This window comes from Eulemur rufifrons, chromosome 16, assembly GCF_041146395.1.
Source record: "Eulemur rufifrons isolate Redbay chromosome 16, OSU_ERuf_1, whole genome shotgun sequence".
In the NCBI taxonomy this organism is placed as follows: Eukaryota; Metazoa; Chordata; class Mammalia; order Primates; family Lemuridae; genus Eulemur; species Eulemur rufifrons.
In genome coordinates this window covers 3,588,480-3,606,792 of record NC_090998.1, presented here as the reverse complement: position 1 = coordinate 3,606,792, position 18,313 = coordinate 3,588,480, and the positions used below count along the sequence as shown (strand labels likewise).

Genomic DNA, 18,313 nt, shown 5'->3' with positions numbered 1-18,313 from the left:
GGACAGCTCTGCTCTGAGTGAAATGCTGTTATTCAGAGCTCCACTTTGAGTCTCATCCCTGTCCACAAGTTTGGCCTGATCAGAAAGGACCTCCAACTCCGGAAAGCTTTGATCCTAGAACCTGCCAGGGTTGTCTGTTCAAGACTCTACTGAAGGACGAGAAGTTCTGTCACTCAAGCTTAAATGTGAGGAAGTGGGCTGGAAACACAAAGGATGAGGAAGGTGTTTTGGAACTAGATAGAAATGGTGGTGGTACAACATTGTGAGTGGACTAAACGATACTGAATTATTTGCTTTAAATTGGTTAATCTTTTAGAATTCTTTTCTACAGATGGGGTCTCACTGTGTTGCCCAGGCTGGTCTTGAACTGCTGGCCTCAAGTGATACTCCTGCCTCAGCCTCCCAAAGTGCTGGGATTACAGGGTGTCAACCACCATGCCCGGCCTGGTTTTGTTTTACTTAAAAATGTGAATTTTAAGCTGGGTACCTGTAATCCCAGCTACTTGGGAGGTTGAGGCAGAACTGCTTCAGCCTAGGAGTTTGAGGCTGCAGTGAGCTATGACTGGGCCACAGCACTTCAGCCTGGGGTTGCCAGACACTTGGGGACAGAGCAAGACCCCACCTCTAAAACAATATTAAATGGGAATTTCACTAAAAAAATACAAAAAGAACCATTTTATATCTGATGCACATCTAAGAGTGGAATAGTGAAGATTCCAAGGAATGAATGGGGGTGAGGGATGGGGTATGGCCAATACTCTGCTCTAGCCAAAGGACCCAAGAAGTGCATGAAGACATTGCTTTCTTGATCATCCCTCCTAACAACCTTTCATTCTTTCTTTGCCTCTCAAACTGGTATAATGATGTTTAATACAAGCCAAATTAATGTTGATTTCATAAGTGGGGATAGTTGGTACATCCACTTTATCGGGGGTTGGCAAGCAACTGGGGAAGTATAGCCTTAAGTCAGCAATGACAACTTCCAGAAAGATGAGTTTTCTTTTTTCTTAGAATGTTGACTCTTACGTTGGCTTCATTCAGTACTGCCCTTAGTTCATTGTCATTGCAACTTGAGTTATAACAGTCTGAGGTGTTCTGCATTTCGAAAGGGAAATTAGCCATCAAGACGTAAGAGGAATAAGGCATGAAACGTTCCACTGTTTATTTTCCAGTAAGAATTTTCTAAAAAGGCACTACTTTTTGCTAGTCCTGCCTGGAGTGTCTTTCACATATTTCTTGTCCAATTGAAATGGGATACACAATTCTCCTCCAGCTTTTACTCTCAGGGAGGTGTAGCTGGTGAAGGTGAATACCAAGTGCATTGGAGTTTTTGGGGCAGGCCTGGTCAAGCCTTGCAGAGTTTTGTCCATGGATTCTGATCTTTAGCCTAAATGACATGAGAAGCCACTGAAAGTGATTTAAGTAGTTGGATGGACAAGATTTGAATGCAGTGCAGAATGAACTGCAGGTGGGGCAGGAGAGGATGCAAGATAGGAGTCTTTTGCAGGACAGCAGGGTGGAGTGCAAGGTGATGTTGGGGAGGGGGTGTTGGTAGGATGGAGAGAACTTAGGATATAAAAATTTATAGAACATAATGTTGGACCAGCACTAGGACAAGATAAACTCCATTTTTTTCCCCCAGAGAGACCACTTGCAAATCTGCAGTTAACAGCTAACAGCACTGGTTGCTACTAATTTTCCTTATTCAAGCACATTCTCTGCATATAAAGATTTAAGTGTTGGTGTGGAAGGTGCAACTGATTGGGAAATGAACTTGAGCACTGACCCACAGCAAACTTAAGTATGTGATAGGATTGTTTTTAGCCATTTTAACAAAACATCCTACAAGATAGTTTTGGAGTTACATGAACCAAGATTTATCCATCTCTAATGTTCTACAGAAGTACAGTTAAGTTTTAAATTCTTGGAATCCTACAGAAGCATTCAGATCTGGAGGAGACCTTCAGAGTGCCTTTTTTTTTTTTTTTTTAATTATATATATATCAAGAGACAGGGTCTTGCTCTGTCACCTAGGCTGGAGTGCAGTGGTATGATCATGGCACACTACAGCCTTGAACTCCTGGGTTCAAATGATCCACCTGCTTCAGCCTCTTGAGTAGCTAGGATTACGTGTGTACACCACCACACTTGGCTAATTTTTAAAAATATTTTGTAGAGATTGGGTCTTGCTATATTGCTCAGGCTGGTCTCACTCTTGGCTTCAAGCCACCTTCCTGCCTCAGCCACCCGAAGTGCTGTGATTACAGGCATGAGCCACTATTTGTTCATCTCACTATTTCTGCAGATGAGTAAAGAGGCTCAAGGCTTGCACACAGTCACATGAACCTCATGGCAGAGTTTGGATTAGTTCAGAGAACTCACCTTCAGTAGACCTTTCCATTTAACTTCTGAACCTTGGTTTCCACATCTGTAAAATGGGGTTAATACCTCCTTTGTAGGATGGCTGTGAGGATTAACTCATGAGGCTCCTGGTATAGTGCTAGGCTCACATGGTAAGTGTTTAATGAGGGTTAGCTGTTATTGTTGGCTGGAGGGGCAACAGTCAAATTTCAAAATACCAAAAGGACCCAGACACAAACTCCAGACACAGGACTGTGAGGCAAGAACAGCACGAGAGCAAGCAGTGATGTTGGGAGACCTGAATACCCACATTTTAGTCCTGGCTCCGGCACCAGCTAATGCTATATGACTTGGTGAAACTTTTTCGCACAAAAAAGTTATAGAGGAATTTCTTCTGGAAGGACTGTACAAGTATGTGGGTAGGCAGACTACCCCATCACTGTTCAGAAAGGTCTGGAGAACCCAGACAGTAGAAGAGGGGTAAGGGCATAAACATGGGTTCTAGCCAGCAGCCAGGACCTGGTGGAGGCTGGGCATGACTGACTTGGGCCACCTGGCTTCCCCTAGGGTCCCGGAATGATGAAGGAGTCAAGGGTCAAAGCACATTTAGAAAAAAGCACAAGCTTTTTCCTGTTAAGGGTAAAAAGGAAGCTGGGCGTGACCACTGTGCTTCACTTTTTTTTCAGACACAGTCTTGCTCTGTCGCCCAAGATAGAGTGCAGTGGGATCACTGTAGCTCATTGCAACCTCGAACTCCTGGGCTTCAGTGATCCTTCTGCCTCAGCCTCCCGAGTAGCTGGGACTACAGGCATGTGTCACGATGCCTGGCTCATTTTTTCTATTTTAGTAGAGACAGGGATCTTGCTTTTGCTCAGGCTGGTCTCAAACTCCTGACCTCAAGTGATCCTTCCGCCTCGGCCTCCCAGAGTGCTAGGGTTACAGGCGTGAGCCACCATGCCCAGCCTAGTGCTTCACTCTTACCTTTAATCAATGTAAATGGTATCTGATAGGAGGTGGTCAGTGACTTGGGGAGTTTTACCTTGTTAAGAAACTAAGAATGCACAAAGAAGCCTCTGTGGATCAGACGTAGGCACAAGGAGACAAATCTAACTTAAAAACAAACACACAATCCCACTCTTCTAGATGTTGATACTTTTCTCTTCCTAAGTGTTAGGGAAGAAAACCAGAGATACTAGAAACCACCAGGCTGGTAGGGCAAGAGAGTGCTGGAAACCTACAATGAGGCCACAAGCACAAGTCCCAGCTCCAGAGGCCCTGTGTAGTGGGCTGCTTTCTGCCCAACCATGGTGTCTACATGACATACTGTATTTAAGTTAAACTGGGGACAGTGAGTGACCACTTAATTTTTGCTAATACCTATAATGTACCCAGCCACACCTACCCACCAAAGCTGAACAGAAAGGGCTGCCTGACACCCAGGTTTTATTGTTTCCACTTTATTGCTCAAGCACAGAACTTGAGGTGAGCCTGGACCTTCAGCAACGTGCAGAGAAGCTGAGGGAGGTGGGGACACAACCTGGCTGAGAAGGCAGGGGAAATACTGGAAGCGGGTAAAGGGGGTGGTCACCATGACACCAGAAGATACCATTGGCCATACCATCTGGGGTGAGGAAAGGGACAGAGAGAAGTAATGGGCATAGCAGTGGTTTATCCCATGCCCCTAGCACCCACATGGGAGGCCACATGTTTGGAACTGGACTAGAAGGGGAAAAGGATGAGGGAACAGCTGCCCAGGAGTCTCCCTCTCCACCCTGGTTTCACATCAGACCCCATCCCTACCACTCGCCCCCTTCTACCATTGGAAAAATGGACCTAACAGAGGGAGCAAAATAAATTAACGTTCTGATGAGTATGTGTGGATGTATGTATGTTCATGTGTAATGGGTGGGGAAGAGGGGGTGACACCCTAAAATTATCCCCTACCTCAATCCCCCCAGCCCACTCCTTTTCCCCCTTCCCCTCAAAACCACCATCCAGATAGAAAAATAAAGGTCTAATTCACTCAAAATTCTTCAGTTTTTACAAAACTAACAGGGTGGAGCAGGGGAGGCAGCAGGGGAGGCAGGCAGCCACAGAAGGGCTGGGGAGAGGCTATGCTTCTGTCTCCACCTGAGACTGGCTCCCTGCCATGTTGTTCTTCTGCACGTCCTTCATCTCTGTGTCAGTGGGATGGTCTCCTGCAGCTATTTCTGCCTTGGCCTGCAAGGGAGGAGGAGGAGCTGAATTCCCGAGTAAAAAAGCACACAATTTCTACCTGAATTACACGGACACACCAATTCTCCTGGATTTGTCCTAAAAGATATACCTGTATATTTTCAAATTATGAATTTACAAGGTCATTCACTAAAATATTATTTAGAACTACGGTTATGTGGTATGGTAGCCACTACTATATGTGACTAGTTCAAATAGATGTGTTTTAAGTGTAAAATACACAATTGGATTTTGAAGACTTAGTCTAAAAAATACATAAAATGCAATTTTAAAAAATTATATGATGTAATAATATATATTTATTTTTTTCTTTTTTTTTTTTGAGACAGAGTCTCACTCTGTTGCCCGGGCTAGAGTGCCGTGGCATCCGCCTAGCTCACAGCAACCTCAAATTCCTGGGCTCAAGCGATCCTCCTGCCTCAGCCTCCCGAGTAGCTGGGACTACAGGCATGTGCCACCATGCCTGGCTAATTTTTTATATATGTATTTTTAGTTGTCCAGCTAATTTCTTTGTATTTTTTTTTAGTAGAGATGGGGTCTCGCTCCTTCTCAGGCTGGTCTCAAACTCCTGAGCTCGAACGATCTGCCCGCCTCGGCCTCCCAGAGTGTTAGGATTACAGGCGTAAGACATCTTGCCTGGCCTAACCAAAATAATATTAAAAACTAATTCTGTTTACTTTAGCCTTTTTAAAACATAGCTACTAAAAATTATAATTACACATGTGGTTTGCATTATGTTTCTACTGGACAGTGCTGTGTTAGAACACTGAAAGACTCAGAATAGGGGAATGGTTAAATAAGACACACTATATCCACACAATGGAATACCATGTAAGCCTAAGAGAGAATGTGAAAGCTCTTTGAAACTGATGTAAAATGAGCTTCCAACTAGTATTATTTGAAAAAGATACAATATGGGAAGTAATTGAGTATATTGCTTCTTGTTAGGGGAAAGGGAGAAAGCAACATGAATGTGTCTGCTTGTGCATGTAACATACCAAATAATACAAGAACTGGAAGGATCAGTTGCTTCCAGGGGGAGGCAGACTTTTTACTACCTATCCTTTGTGCAATTTGAATTTAATATTACTGATTTAAACACTTATGGAGGGGTTCCCAGTCCTGATCACACAAGAACCCTGGCCCTATCAGCAGAGGTTATTACTTAGAGAACATACATGCTTCCTTATTGCTCCAGACAAGAGGGCAACTTCCGGTTTCTAGGGTTGGCACAGACAACCGTAGCCACAAAGAGCCCACACCAGCTGGGCTGAGCAGTGGGATGCCATTCCAACTGTTCCCAATCCTGATCCTCACCTTGCTCTCCTCCTCAGCCAGCCTCTCAAACATGTTGGCGTAGAGCTTCTTCTCCCGGGCAAGCTGCTTGCGGATCCGCTGCTGGCACACTGCCAGCTGGGCTTTGGCGGCTTTGTTGCTGGGGTAGAGCTGCAGGACCTTCTGGAAGTCAGCCCGTGCCAGGTCATAGTCATTCACGGCCAGGTGGGCCTCTCCCCGGCGGAAGAGGCCCTTTTCATTGTTGCTGTCCAGTTCCAACGCCTACGGACGCAGAGAGGAGACAACACACTGAGAGCTCAGGTCCTGCAGTTCATCTGGATAAGGCCGATTTCCAAAGGTGCCCCTCAGCAGGAGGAGGAGGAACAGAAATGGCTAGCTCCAATCCGGAAAAAACATGGCCCAGGGCATTAAATGGAAAGGACCAAGGTCTATAAAGGAAGCTCATTTAGTTCAAGAGGCAAAGAGGGAGGACAGCAGGTCTTTGGATGAAAGAAAAGGACCTCTGACATTTCTGTTCTCTTTAGAATAAAGCAGGCAGGTAAGACAGACAGGCTAAGAACCACAGTGGGAGAAAACTCTTAAGTAGTTCTTCCCACTCAGTGCTTCCTCCAATTCTGTGCTAACTGCCTTCCACCACTCAAGCCAAGGTGCTTGCTACTCACATCTGTGCCTCTGGGCCCATAACCTTGGCTTCCACCCATCCATCCACTTACTTCCCTACCCTAGTCACCAAGGGTAAGTTTCAGACATGCTGGCAACTCACCCAACCTTGCCTGGAAATGTTGCCTCCATGCCCTCTATGGGGGGCCTCACCTTGTTACAGCTTTCAATGGCAGCCGAGAAGGCCTGCAGTTTCAGATGACACATGGCCAGGTTGAGGTGGGAGGCCAGTCGGAGGGCTTGTGCCTTCTGTGCCTCCTCAGTGGAAAAACTTGACTCGTATTCCAGCCAGGACACAATCTTCTTGTACTGTAGCAAAGCTTGCTTGTACTTGCCTTCCTAGAATAGGAGGGAGGCTCAGGCAGCAAGCACAGGTTCAGTGGCAACAGGCTATCATAGCCTGCAGACATCAGTGACCTATGGGCACCAGATTCCAGCCTCCACAACCCTCACTGGCAAGACCAGTGAGCTCAGATACACTAGGTGAAGACTGCAGGTGCCAACCTGTCCACTTCTTGGCAGAAAATAATCTCAGTCATCAGAGGGAAGGGTGGGCTCAGAGCAGCCCTCCCTGGGAGTGTCTGTGTCCTTAGGACAATGACTGTTGGCTCACCTTGAAGTACACAGTGCCCCGCTCTTTCACTATGGTGCTCTGTTCCAGCTTCTCCTCTGAACTCATCTCCCAAGACTCCTTGGCCTGCCACACCCCAGGGGAGAAACAAAGTTGTCAGCTACCCCAGAGTCACCTATAGGGTGGAATCTGACTTCAGGATAGGGAAGACCTCGAATAAACTCACCTTCTCAAAATTCTTGAGGTGTAATTTGTATTTCAGCTCAGCAAATGGTGGGATTTGGAACTTTTCCTTCCCAACACTGCCAAAAGCATAGCTAAAGGGGTAAAAAACTTTGGGTCATCTCAACAGCCCTTACCCTGTTCCAGGCTGAAAAGGCTTCCTGTCCACTTCCTGGAAAGTACCTTCCTCCCTTTAGACCTTATTCAAATGTTTCCAGTTTGGCAAAATTTTCCCTGACTTCTTCACACAATTAGGCGGTCCCTTAACCTCTTCTATATCCTTCCAATAACTCATAGCTATGCAGTGGTATGATTACTGATTTAAATGGGACCTCACTGAACAATGAACTGAACTAGAAGGCAGGAACAATGTCTCTGAATCCCTAGGAATTTTCAGCAGCTTGTCTGGCATATAGTGGATGTGTTCTAATAAATGATGGCAATGACTGAATGAGTTATGGGAGATGAAAATCTTGATGTTGGCAGAGAAGGGAATCTGTAGCAACTATGACTGAAAAGATGAGGCTTCGATCCAAGGAGATGTAGACGACTGTGGTCACATTTCTAATTACACTGAAGAGATCATAATGGTGTGTGTTTGGTGTGCCTAGAGTCGCAGTGAGCACATGGAGGGGAAAGGATACAAATAACCAGTTATACAACCTACTGTGGACATTCAGATCTCTGAACGTGGTTTGCTTGCCTGCTCTACAAAGTGCCCAGCCCTTACCTGGGCTTGAGGTACACAATGGAATGTTCTCCTTTCTCCATGCGCTGAATGACCCTCTCCAGCCCACAAGGCAGATCCAGACTCTCCCCCTCGCCGACCTCAAAGTGGAGTTCACGCTGGTCAAAGAGCTGGTCCTTGTAGTACCCTTCCAGTGCAACTGGCATTAAAGAGAGGCAAGGTACCAGGGGCATGAGAGGGCAGGTGACTGAGGAAGGATGCCATCAGCCTCCCTCTATTCCCCCATCACTTCTTGCCCCCAAGATGCCGCTATCTTATTCTCAGACCTGGAGAGATGTAAACAGGGTATAGTCCAACCCTTCATTTTATGGATGAGAACACAGGCTCAGAGAAGGGAAGTGACTTGCCCAAAGTCCCCCAGGGCCTAAATAGCAGAATCAAGATGAAACCCCAGTCTACACTGTCTCACCCTCCACGACAGCACCCTCGTTGGGCCTGGCATAGCCTTCACCCCGAGTCTGTATTCTGCGGATGATTCCACCATCTTCATCTTCTGTCAGGTCCTCTCCCTTGAACTCAAACAACTCCACCTGTGGGACAAGAGGTAAAACAACACAATTTCTTCCCATACTAACTCATCAATAGTGAAATACAAACCTAGTAACTTGTCCAGAGAGTCCTTAGTAACTGCCAGACTAGATCTGACTTCGAGGGCAGTCACATGAAGAGTTGGACAGAGTGGCACTTATGCTAAGTTCTTGCGAGCTGTGCTAGTCCCAGCTTCAGTAGAGGTGGGCAGGTCATGTGAATTTAAGTTAATCTCAGGAAAGCAAATATTTGCTACCTGCACCACTTAATAAAAACATGTTCCAAATAATCCTAATTCAGCCTACTTTAGAAGCCCAATATGGTGGGCATTAGAAATGACTACCATCTCTCAGTAGTCTTCTGGACATTCTTCAAATGTCCACTGATGGGCTCAGCCATCTTCGGACTGAACAGTATCAAGTTCCACCTCCTCAGTGAGGCCCTTCCTCACCCCTTGACCCCCAGGGGAGGCATCTCTCTCTCCTCTCATCTTTGGACCACCAATATTCTGTACTGTCATTTATAACTGTACATAGTTTCTGACCTCTTTCAGTTAAAATGACAAACTCATCTCCTCCAGGTTCTGCTCTCAAGATAAAGATGCCTCAACTCTTTACTCTCCACTTTGAGTCTGGAGAGGGGTTCATGGCTACCCGCTCCTATCTGGCAGCAGCATGGCTAGCTGTCCTCTCCACTTCTCCTCCTCCCCTAAGGCCAGGCCCTCAGCCTTGGCTACATTGTCTCCAAGAGGCGGGAGAGGCTGGAGGGCAGCCAGACACCAGGCTGAGATAAAGCCTGGCTCTTTGCCTGGATCTCTGTGGCCGGACACTCACCTCAAACATAAGCGTGGCATTGGGGGGGATCTTTGGAGGGCTGCCTGCTGAACCGTAGGCGTATTCTGGTTTGCAGGTGATGTGGCACACTTCCCCCACCTTCATGGTTGCTATGGCAATGTCCCAAGCCTTGATGACCTCACCTGCAGGTACAGAGAGGCAAACAGGACCCCCTTATCAACGGCCTGACTCTGGGCTCAAACAGTGTCCCCAGAGAGTGTTACTGTACCACACCATGGGGAAGCTGGACACCCATTAGAAAGGGAACCAGGAGGTAAGAAGTCTGGTTGCATTAAGTCCTGTCTGGTCTCAGAACTCTAACAGATCATTTGACCCTACAAAGGAGTTTAAGAAGCAATGCAGCCCACCCCTGAAGGAGGAGTGAGGTGTTGAGAGGTGGTAAGAAAGGGAGATAGAAATCAATATAGTTACAGAGTAGTAGAAGAAAAAAAGAGTAACAGAAAGAGTAACAGACTATGATAAACCACTCGTCACTGAGCTTGGTTCTGAGAATACGGTTTCTGCTTGTGACAGCTTGAAGCCTATCCTACCAGCCCACTAACCATGCCTACCTTTTCCCAGGTCAAAGGAGAATTTGTCCTTGCGATCCAGACTGGAGTCAAACTTTGTGCCATCTAACAGCCAGCCAGTGTAGTGGACAAAGACTCGGTCCCCAATCATGGGCGTCTCTGTGCCTGTGCCCTCTCGCTTGATGACCTGGGATGAAGCGGGAGAGAGTGAGTACCCCAGGGATGAGGGCAGAAAGGGGCACCAAAACTGCCCACAAGCCTCTGAAGGGAACATAAAGGGCTCTTCCGCTTCCACCCTTCCCTGCCCCTGCCTACTTTTAAGCAGATTCAAGGTACCAACCCTCAAATGATTCTGTTACTAGTAGCTTGGCTAGGAGTGGACTAACCGCCCTGCACCCTTGAGGTGCAGCAAGACTTGGTATGAAAAATGAGACAAAAGACCTGAGAGACCCGAGTTAAAAAGTTTTTACTGTATGGAGATGCTTTTTAAAACTCTCTGGATCTTAACTGTAAAGCAGCGATGATAATTCCTATCTCCTAAAGTTGTTGGAAGATTAAACCGCTAAAAGGCCGAATAAAAGGTTATTATTATCATCAGCAAAGGGGGAAGTATTTATGCTGCATTTCCTTGTTTTTCGTAAATGCCGGTGGTCATCTGATCCGGGTATGGTTTGGAGAAAGGAGAACGAGAGGAATATGAGTAACGAAGAGAATAGAACAGTTCAAACAGGTATAAGAAAAAATCATGTTCTAGATAAGCCCAGAGGCTCTCCATCGGCCCCTGAACTCTGACTTGGGACATGAGTAGTCCTTACTGGTAGGATAATGAAGTTCAAGGCTAGAGTATTTTCCAGGAACTTTCAGGCTTCTCTTCTTTAGCATTTACAAAAGGTGACACCACGGGCTACCTGGTAAGTTTGTGGTTAACTTGAGGGAAAACTTCCACGAAAGAGTGGAAAGGGATCTTAAGAAGTAGAAAAGTCAAAGGGAAGGGGTGAAGAATATAAGAGGAAAGGACTCTTCCTGCAATAACAACCTTGTGTAATATAAAAGCAGCAGGATGATGGAGAGAGGGGGGAAGCCACATGCCTACAGGAGAGCTGCTACAGCAGGCGCACGAGGTCCCAAGTATCTGGGGCAAAGCCAGATGCACTTCTAGACCAGATAAAGGCTTCCTGAGGTCGGTGGCACACGCGTGGAGTTGAGCAGTGGGAAGCCAGGATGAGAAGAAACAATGGATGGGGTGAGGGCATGAAATGCGGGCTAAGGATTTCGCCATCCTGGACTCTCGGCAGAACCTGCTCTGACCTGTGGCTGGTAGTCCTGACCCAGGTCAAGATGCCCTCCCCCTCGCTCCTCGGACTATTTGCAGTCAAGCAGTTACTCAGCAGCAGGCTCCAAAGCAAAGCACCTCCTCCTCGCCCCACACCCCAAGCCCCAACTCTGGAGGGCGAAGTGGGGGCGAGGCGGAGGGGAACTACAGGTCCCAGCATGCACCACTCCCCGGTTCTTCCCGAGCAGAAGGAATGGGCCCGGCCGAACCGGCGGCCCGGCGGGGTTCTGGCGTCCGAAACGGGGCGCCGAGAGAGCGGGGCACGCCAGAACCCTCCTCGCGGCCAGGCCCAGGCGCCGAGCCGCACAAAGCCCTCTGGGCCAGGAAATCACTCTTGGGAGCCGCTCCACCCCCTGGCTAATATTTAACTGCCAGGGTGGGCGAGATCTCGCGCCACCGCCAACAAGGTGGCCCGGGGACTTCCCGGCTCCTGCTGGCAGGGAAGGAGCCGGCAGCTCGGCCCGGGTCGCGAGGTCGGTGGAGGTGAGCGGGGCGACGTCGGAGCAGGCCCTCACACCCGGACCGCCAGCCCGTACCCAGCCGCGGCTCGCGGGCTCGCGTGCGCCGCGATGGCCGCCCCGCCCCTCTCCGCAGCACCGCGCACGCTGGAGTTGGCGCCGCAGTCTCGGCCCCCCGCCCGCACCCAGGAGCTGCGGGCCGGCGCCCGGAAAACAGGCTTCTGAGGGGCCGGGAGAGGGCCCAGCCGCGGCCTGCGCATCGAGGGCGCCCCCTCCTCACCCCCAAAAGCGCAGCCTGGTCCAGGAAGGCGATGCACCAGCCGCCGGTGCACGGCCCACCCGGGGAGTGGTCCAGAGGCTGCAGAGCCGGCGGTCCCGACGCGTGCCCGGGCTGGGGGCTCCCAAGCTCGGCGTAAGGACGGTCGCGCTGGGCGCCCGGGGCTCGGCCGCGCCCCGCCGCCGTCCCTCACCTTTAGCACGCCTTCATCTTGCTTGGGGCTGAGGTCCACTCCCTCGAGGGGCAGCGGCGCCGACTGCGCCCCACTCTCGGCCGCCTTCATCTCCTCAGCGGTCATCGCCGCTCGGCGCGCCGTTTACTGCGGGAGCTGGACACCGGGCGCGAGCCAAGCGCTGTCGGTCGCCGGGCCTGCCTGCCTGCTTGCCGGGCGAGCGGGCGCTGGCGCAGCGACCGCCGACTGCGGGGCGGGCGAAGGCTCGACCGCCTCTCCTACCGGCACTCGCAGCCGCGGCGGGGTAGGCGCGGGCGCGGGAGTGGGTGGGGAATGCGCTGCGAGGGGGAGCGATTGGTCCCACCCGCCGCGAGGGCGGGGCCAGCAGGAGCTGGAGCAGGAGCGGGGACAGGGGGAGGGGGGGTGGAGAAGTTTCTAGAGGACTGCGGCTGCAAAGCCGGTTCGGGCTGTTAGTGCTAAAGGCGCTTTTACGATTCCCGCCCCCCCCCCCGGTTCATTCCTCCGGCTGGCTGCCTGCCCCCTCCCCCTTCTCCCGGGACCCTCAGCCTCTGGGGATCCCCCCAGCGCACTGCCCGGGCGCTCCCCCGCCCGTTTCCCGCTCCGCCTGGATTCTTCCAGATACTTCTGGGTACACGACATCACTCCCGAAGCGGGCCTGCCGGCCGCTCACACCGGCCGCGTCGGTTGCGGCCCGCGGCGGGTTCCCGGGAGCGGGCTGCCGGATGTGCGCGGCGCGGGACCGGCCGTGAGCTGTGGCGGCGCGGCCTCCCGGCTGCGCTCGCGTGCTGCCCTCGCGACCTGGGAGCAAGAGGACAAGGGAATTCAGGCGCGGGAGAGAGTGGACAGCGGCTACCCGGTGCACAGAGTAGGGCGAAGCAACTTCAGTTTCCCCGGAGCCGGGGAGACCCAGCTACGGCCAGATGTTCCGCCTTCAGCTCCTTAAAATGCTCGGAGCAGCCGATTTGCAAGAAATGACCCGCCGAACTAAGGACTCTTTAAAAGGGGTACATATTAAGGGGACCTTCCCCGTCGATAATAAAACTGCTGTTTCGGTTAATGCTGACAGACAATAATGGTTTCAACTCACGAAGTAAAGCGTTCCGTTTTATTAAAGGTCCACAAGAAGGAATATTTTCTTCTCAGTCTTTGGTTCCCAAGTGTTTATTGGACCGCCGGCGAGTAGGGAGCGTATGTGGTGGGTCCCAGTTTGTGGCCAGTTTCCTTAACAATGGCTGGTTGACCAAAAGAGCCTTCTAGGCTGGGTCTGATTTGTTCGGCGCTTACCACCAGTTTGGTCTCAAATAGTTATCGGCTGAATGAATTTTTATTCCCGTAATAACATTTTCTTGGGAGCTCTCACTAAGTGCCGGGCACTGTGCTGTTGGACGCAAACGACCTCATCTAGGTAGGTAATTGAAAGAGCTACTGGAGATGAAATTTCAGTATCACAACGGGATTATTTATTGTCGTTCCTTCTGAGGAAACTTGACTAGAAGGTGATGTGGAAGAAATAAAACCGTTCTCTCCAGCAATTTGCAGTCTAAATGAGTTTAGCCACAACTAAGAAATGTCTCATTAGGTGGCTGGAGATACCGTCAGAGGATGTAGGGGAGGGGGTTTGCTTCTGTAGGGTTAAATCTACTTTTTTACAGAAGTGATAGTGCCGAGGGTCACCCAAAGTCCAAGAAACCAGGGTGGGGGGTGCTGGCTTGCGGAATGGCAGTTTTCTCCTGTGGTTGGCTTATGCACCTACTGATTCTCCATGTGTAGTAGTTTCTTTTAATACTAGGGCCACGTGTTTGGCAAAACAAGTCGGGATAAAAGAGTTCACCTTTAGAGTAATGCTCTTCTGCGTCTTTTTCTTCATTGGAAGTAGACAGTGTTGGTCCAACTCCTTTAATTATGTTCAGCGCATACTGATTGAGCACTTTAAGATGTGCCTGCCATTGTATAAATACATAAGCACGTAGTGGAAAGAGCATGAGCTTTGGTGTAAGGAAAGGGTTGGGTTGCCCATGTGCTAGCTGTTTAATTTGGGGCAGGTTACTTAATGTTTAAGTCTCAATTTGTTGTCTATAAAATGGGGCTAGTAATATGTGAAAGTGAGGGTGATTTGATGGTTAAAAGAGAGGGCATGAATGTATGGTATCAAGCACCATGCTAGCCTCTAAGCCAGTGGTTAGTAAATAATGGTCATTCTGATGTGATAAGCACTGTGGTGGAGATGGGGACAAAGTGCTAAGAGCAACAGGTCTGTGAGAGAGGGCAATACGGTGGAAGAGCCTGAAGCTAAGGTTCCCAGAGAGAAAGCTCTCTCTCTCCTCAGTGAAGCAGTAAATGACGGGGCCACAGGCATTGGGGTCTTGAATGCTGGAGGAGGACCTTATTGTTTCTAGAATTTTTCCTGGTTGTTTACATTATATTTTTCTGATGGTAAAACTCACACATACTCACTGTAGAAAGTGCACAGGTGTTTTATTCTCATTCCTCCATCTTCTCACCCCTTCCCCAACCCATTTAAATTGGTTTTTTTTTTTTTTTTTTTTTTGAGACAGGGTCTCGCTCTGTCACCCAGGCTGGAGTACAGTGGCATGCATGATCATAACTCATAGCTCACCGCAACCTTGAACTCCTGGGCTCAAGTGATCCTCCCACCTTAGCCTCCAGCGTAGCTAGGACCATAGGCACATACCTCCACGCCCATCTAATTAAAAAAAAAAAAAAATTTTTTTTTTTGTAGAGACAGTGTCTTGCTATGTTCTCCAGGCTGGTCTTGAACTCCTGGCCTCAAGAGATTCTCTCTTCTTGGCCTCTCAAAATGCTGGGATTACAGAAATGAACCACTGAACCTGGCCTAAATTAGTATTGTTATTAAACATATCTAACAGGTGTCACTCAAAAATTCTTCCCAAATTTCCCCTTTTTGTAAGAGGAAGAGAGCCCACTTTTTATCATCCACCTTACTCTGGAGGTGACTCATGCTGGGTCTAGAAGCTTTGTTATTGCCAGAATGAGCCTCTCTGAGTTTACCTGGCTTATCTCCCCAACTCTGGGCCCATCCTTTGCACATGAAAACCTTTTGTTTTTACAGTTTATGTTTTGAGTTTCTTAGGCTACCAGTGCACTTAACATTTAAAAATTATATAATTCAAAAGAATGTGAGATAAGTGTGTATGTATAAATATGTGTAAATACATGTATGCATACACATGTTATACAGCATACCAACACAATGAAATTTGAGAACCTACCACCCAACCTAAGAGTTAGAACATTACCAATATAATTTGTGTTGAAAATGTAATGCCAGAAAATGTTACATAATTTCCTGGTACTTCTGGTGTCTATTGATTGAGAAAACACAAATAATGCTGACCAAAAGAGCTACTCCACATTTAATAAAACATTTATTTATTTTAGTGATGACAGCTCCATTTTCATACAATTTTAAAATAGTAGGCCTCTATGTGAAGTCTGTACATGGTGGAGACCTGGATAGTGTAAAGTTTAAGCTCACAGGCTCTGGATTGGATTCACTTGGGTTCAAATGCCAGCACAGGCTGTTGATTGGGTTTATGTAGGTTCAAATCTCAGCTCGTAGGTCAGCTGAGGTCATTGTCAGTCTTTGGGCAAGGTTTCTTCATCTCTAAAATGGCAGTCATGATAGTACCTAATGCATAAGGGTTTTCTTTGAGGATTAAGTAGTTACAATGTGTGAAGTACTTAGAGCAGTGCATGACAGATAGGAAGTAGGTATATGTTAGTGTGTGTGCAACATCTCTTCATCAACCTGTTTATTACTGGAATGCGCAGTTGAAGACCTGGAGCCTTGAGATCGAGCACCACTGTGCTAGAGAGGGCTTTGCTCCACCAATTCCAGAGGAGTGCCTCTTTTCTGATGTTAAATCACATCTGTGCCTTTTGCTCTTTAACGCTTGATTATGAACTTGACTGTTTAAACAGTAGCTTTGCATGATGATATTCTGTCATTCCAAGAAGACTGGGAGCCCCTTGAAGGTAAAGACTTGGTTTTAACACTTCCTTGGCCCCTTCCATTATCTGAGTTCCTTGAGGGGAGGGGGATGGGATATTTGTTGATTGTCCTGATGAAAGAAAGGTTTTTTTCCTTCTGTTTTATAAAATCTGATTTCTTGCTTCAGACATATATATGTATTTTTGTTTTGCTCTTAGGGGAGATAAAAAGCAGCCAGTCTTCATCCTATTGTATCTATGGGTGCACTGAAATTTGGCTTTGGCCTCATTCTTCAGAGAGTCAAATAGCCAAATTTCTATTTCAGCATTATTTATACCTTCTTCGAACGTGTGTGATCAAGAATCATGTGTTTGTCTAGGTTATCATCGTATCTATTAATAATTAGCATAACTAGGACATGGATTGTCATTTGGGAAAAATAAAGTGTTCCCTTTCATTGTCCTCAGCTGAATGTAAACATGTATGTATTTATTTATTTACTTTATTGTTTTTAGACAGGGTCTTGCTATGTTGCCCAGGCAGGTCTCAAACTCCTGGGCTTGAGTGATCCTTTGGCCTCAGCCCCTGCCTCCCTACCTCACGTAGCTGGGATTACAGGCTTGAGCCACTGCACCTGGCTAAACATGCATTTAATATCGTAAATGTGTGCTGTAGTGACCATAGGAGCTGCCCAGCAGTTGTCATTTCTGAGAAATTAAGAAATTATTGTTCCTTCAGTGTAATGTCAAACTTCTATGATCGATCTACTAACACTTTAAAACATTTTAGTTATAATAGTATTAATAATAAAAATTTATGAGAGTTTGGATTTGTCATATCCTAGAAGTTCATTCTATGTTGGTAATAGTCAGCTTTACTCTAATCAAATATTGACTTTAATATTTATCCCTTCAGCATTTAGCCAAAATATGTACTCAGAGCATCTCTGAGTTTAACCCTTCACATGGGCGGCATAGATGGGTTACGTAGCCCTTCTTTCTACAAGTTGCCTGCTCTGGGGAACTATTCTGGTATTTCCTTGGGTTCACCTCCCCATGGGGAGAAAGGTTGCTGGAAACCCTGCCAGAGGTGGGGATTCTCGCATAGATTTTTGGATAGAACAGATCTATTCCTGGATAGACTCATACACTTTTGGGGAAGTGGGGTATCTTTTTTTTTTTTTTGGAAGGGGCTCGTGGTTTGCCAGAGGCTCCGTCGATCAATTCCTTGGCACCCAAACCATCCTGTCTTTCTTTCTTACGGGAAGGGAAAGAGAGAACATTGGAGAACATCCCTCAGCCCCTGTCCTCAAGGCTTGCCCCCACTAATTTTCACTTCCTATAAATGGCCAGTTGGTGTAGATTTAGTGAGAACCCACTAGGTTCCTGGGTCAGCACTAGAGGCTGTTGGGTGCACAGTCTGTGACAGAAGTAACCTTCCCTTAAGGAGCTTGCACATACCCAGGCTGACCAGTGTGGCATAGAGGGTTATTCTGGCAATAATAATTTGAACCACCCTGATCAAGATACAGAAAATTCCAGCACCTGACAGTCTTCCTCACATCCCCTCCCAGTCAATGATTATTTCCGGGAGTAACTGTTCCGACCTCTATCATAATAGATTAGTTTTGTCTGTTTTCAACATCATTCAAGAGGAATCATACAATGTATACCCCTTTGTGACTGGTTTCTTTCATTCCATGTTATGTCTGTGAAACTCATCCATTTTGTTGTATATAGGAGTAGTTCATTACCTTTAACTGCTTTATAATGTTCCACAGCCTGAATATACCACACATTATCCATTCTATTGTTGATGTTATTGGGGTGGTTTCCAGTTTTTGGCTGTTATGAATAAAGCTTCTATGAACATTCTTGTACAAGACTTTTGATAAACATAAATGCTTGTTTAAGTTTGATATATACCTAAGAAATGGACTTGCTGGGTCATAGGTTTTTCTTACATTTAGCTTTAGTAGATACTGCCAATTTCCCAAAGTTGTGGTTATCAAGTTATACTCCCACCAAGTGTGTGTGAGAGTGCCAATTGCTCCACATTCTTGCCAAACTGTGGTTATTGTCAGTCCTTGTAATTT

General features: G+C 47.6%; 1 protein-coding gene across 1 annotated transcript; it reads right to left on the bottom strand.

The window, feature by feature from the left end:
* Positions 1-4,248: 4,248 nt before the first annotated feature.
* Positions 4,249-12,500, bottom strand: FKBP4 (FKBP prolyl isomerase 4). The gene is made up of 10 exons (XM_069490007.1): positions 12,246-12,500; positions 10,027-10,171; positions 9,455-9,597; positions 8,503-8,623; positions 8,076-8,232; positions 7,350-7,440; positions 7,166-7,249; positions 6,706-6,891; positions 5,914-6,153; positions 4,249-4,581 (listed from the first exon to the last, which is right to left on the bottom strand). The coding sequence occupies exons 1-10, from the start codon at positions 12,348-12,350 to the stop codon at positions 4,474-4,476; spliced, it is 1,380 nt and encodes a 459-aa protein (XP_069346108.1). The 5' UTR covers positions 12,351-12,500; the 3' UTR covers positions 4,249-4,473.
* Between the last annotated feature and the right edge of the window lie 5,813 nt (positions 12,501-18,313).

Excerpts from the sequence above, each read along its gene's own strand:
- FKBP4 (XM_069490007.1), bottom strand. The coding sequence starts at position 12,350 with ATGACCGCTGAGGAGATGAAGGCGGCCGAGAGTGGGGCGCAGTCGGCG. Across the intron at positions 7,250-7,349 it reads ACCTCAAGAATTTTGAGAAG|GCCAAGGAGTCTTGGGAGAT; the intron begins GTGAGTTTATTC and ends GGGGTGTGGCAG. Across the intron at positions 4,582-5,913 it reads TGGCTGAGGAGGAGAGCAAG|GCCAAGGCAGAAATAGCTGC; the intron begins GTGAGGATCAGG and ends CCTCCCTTGCAG.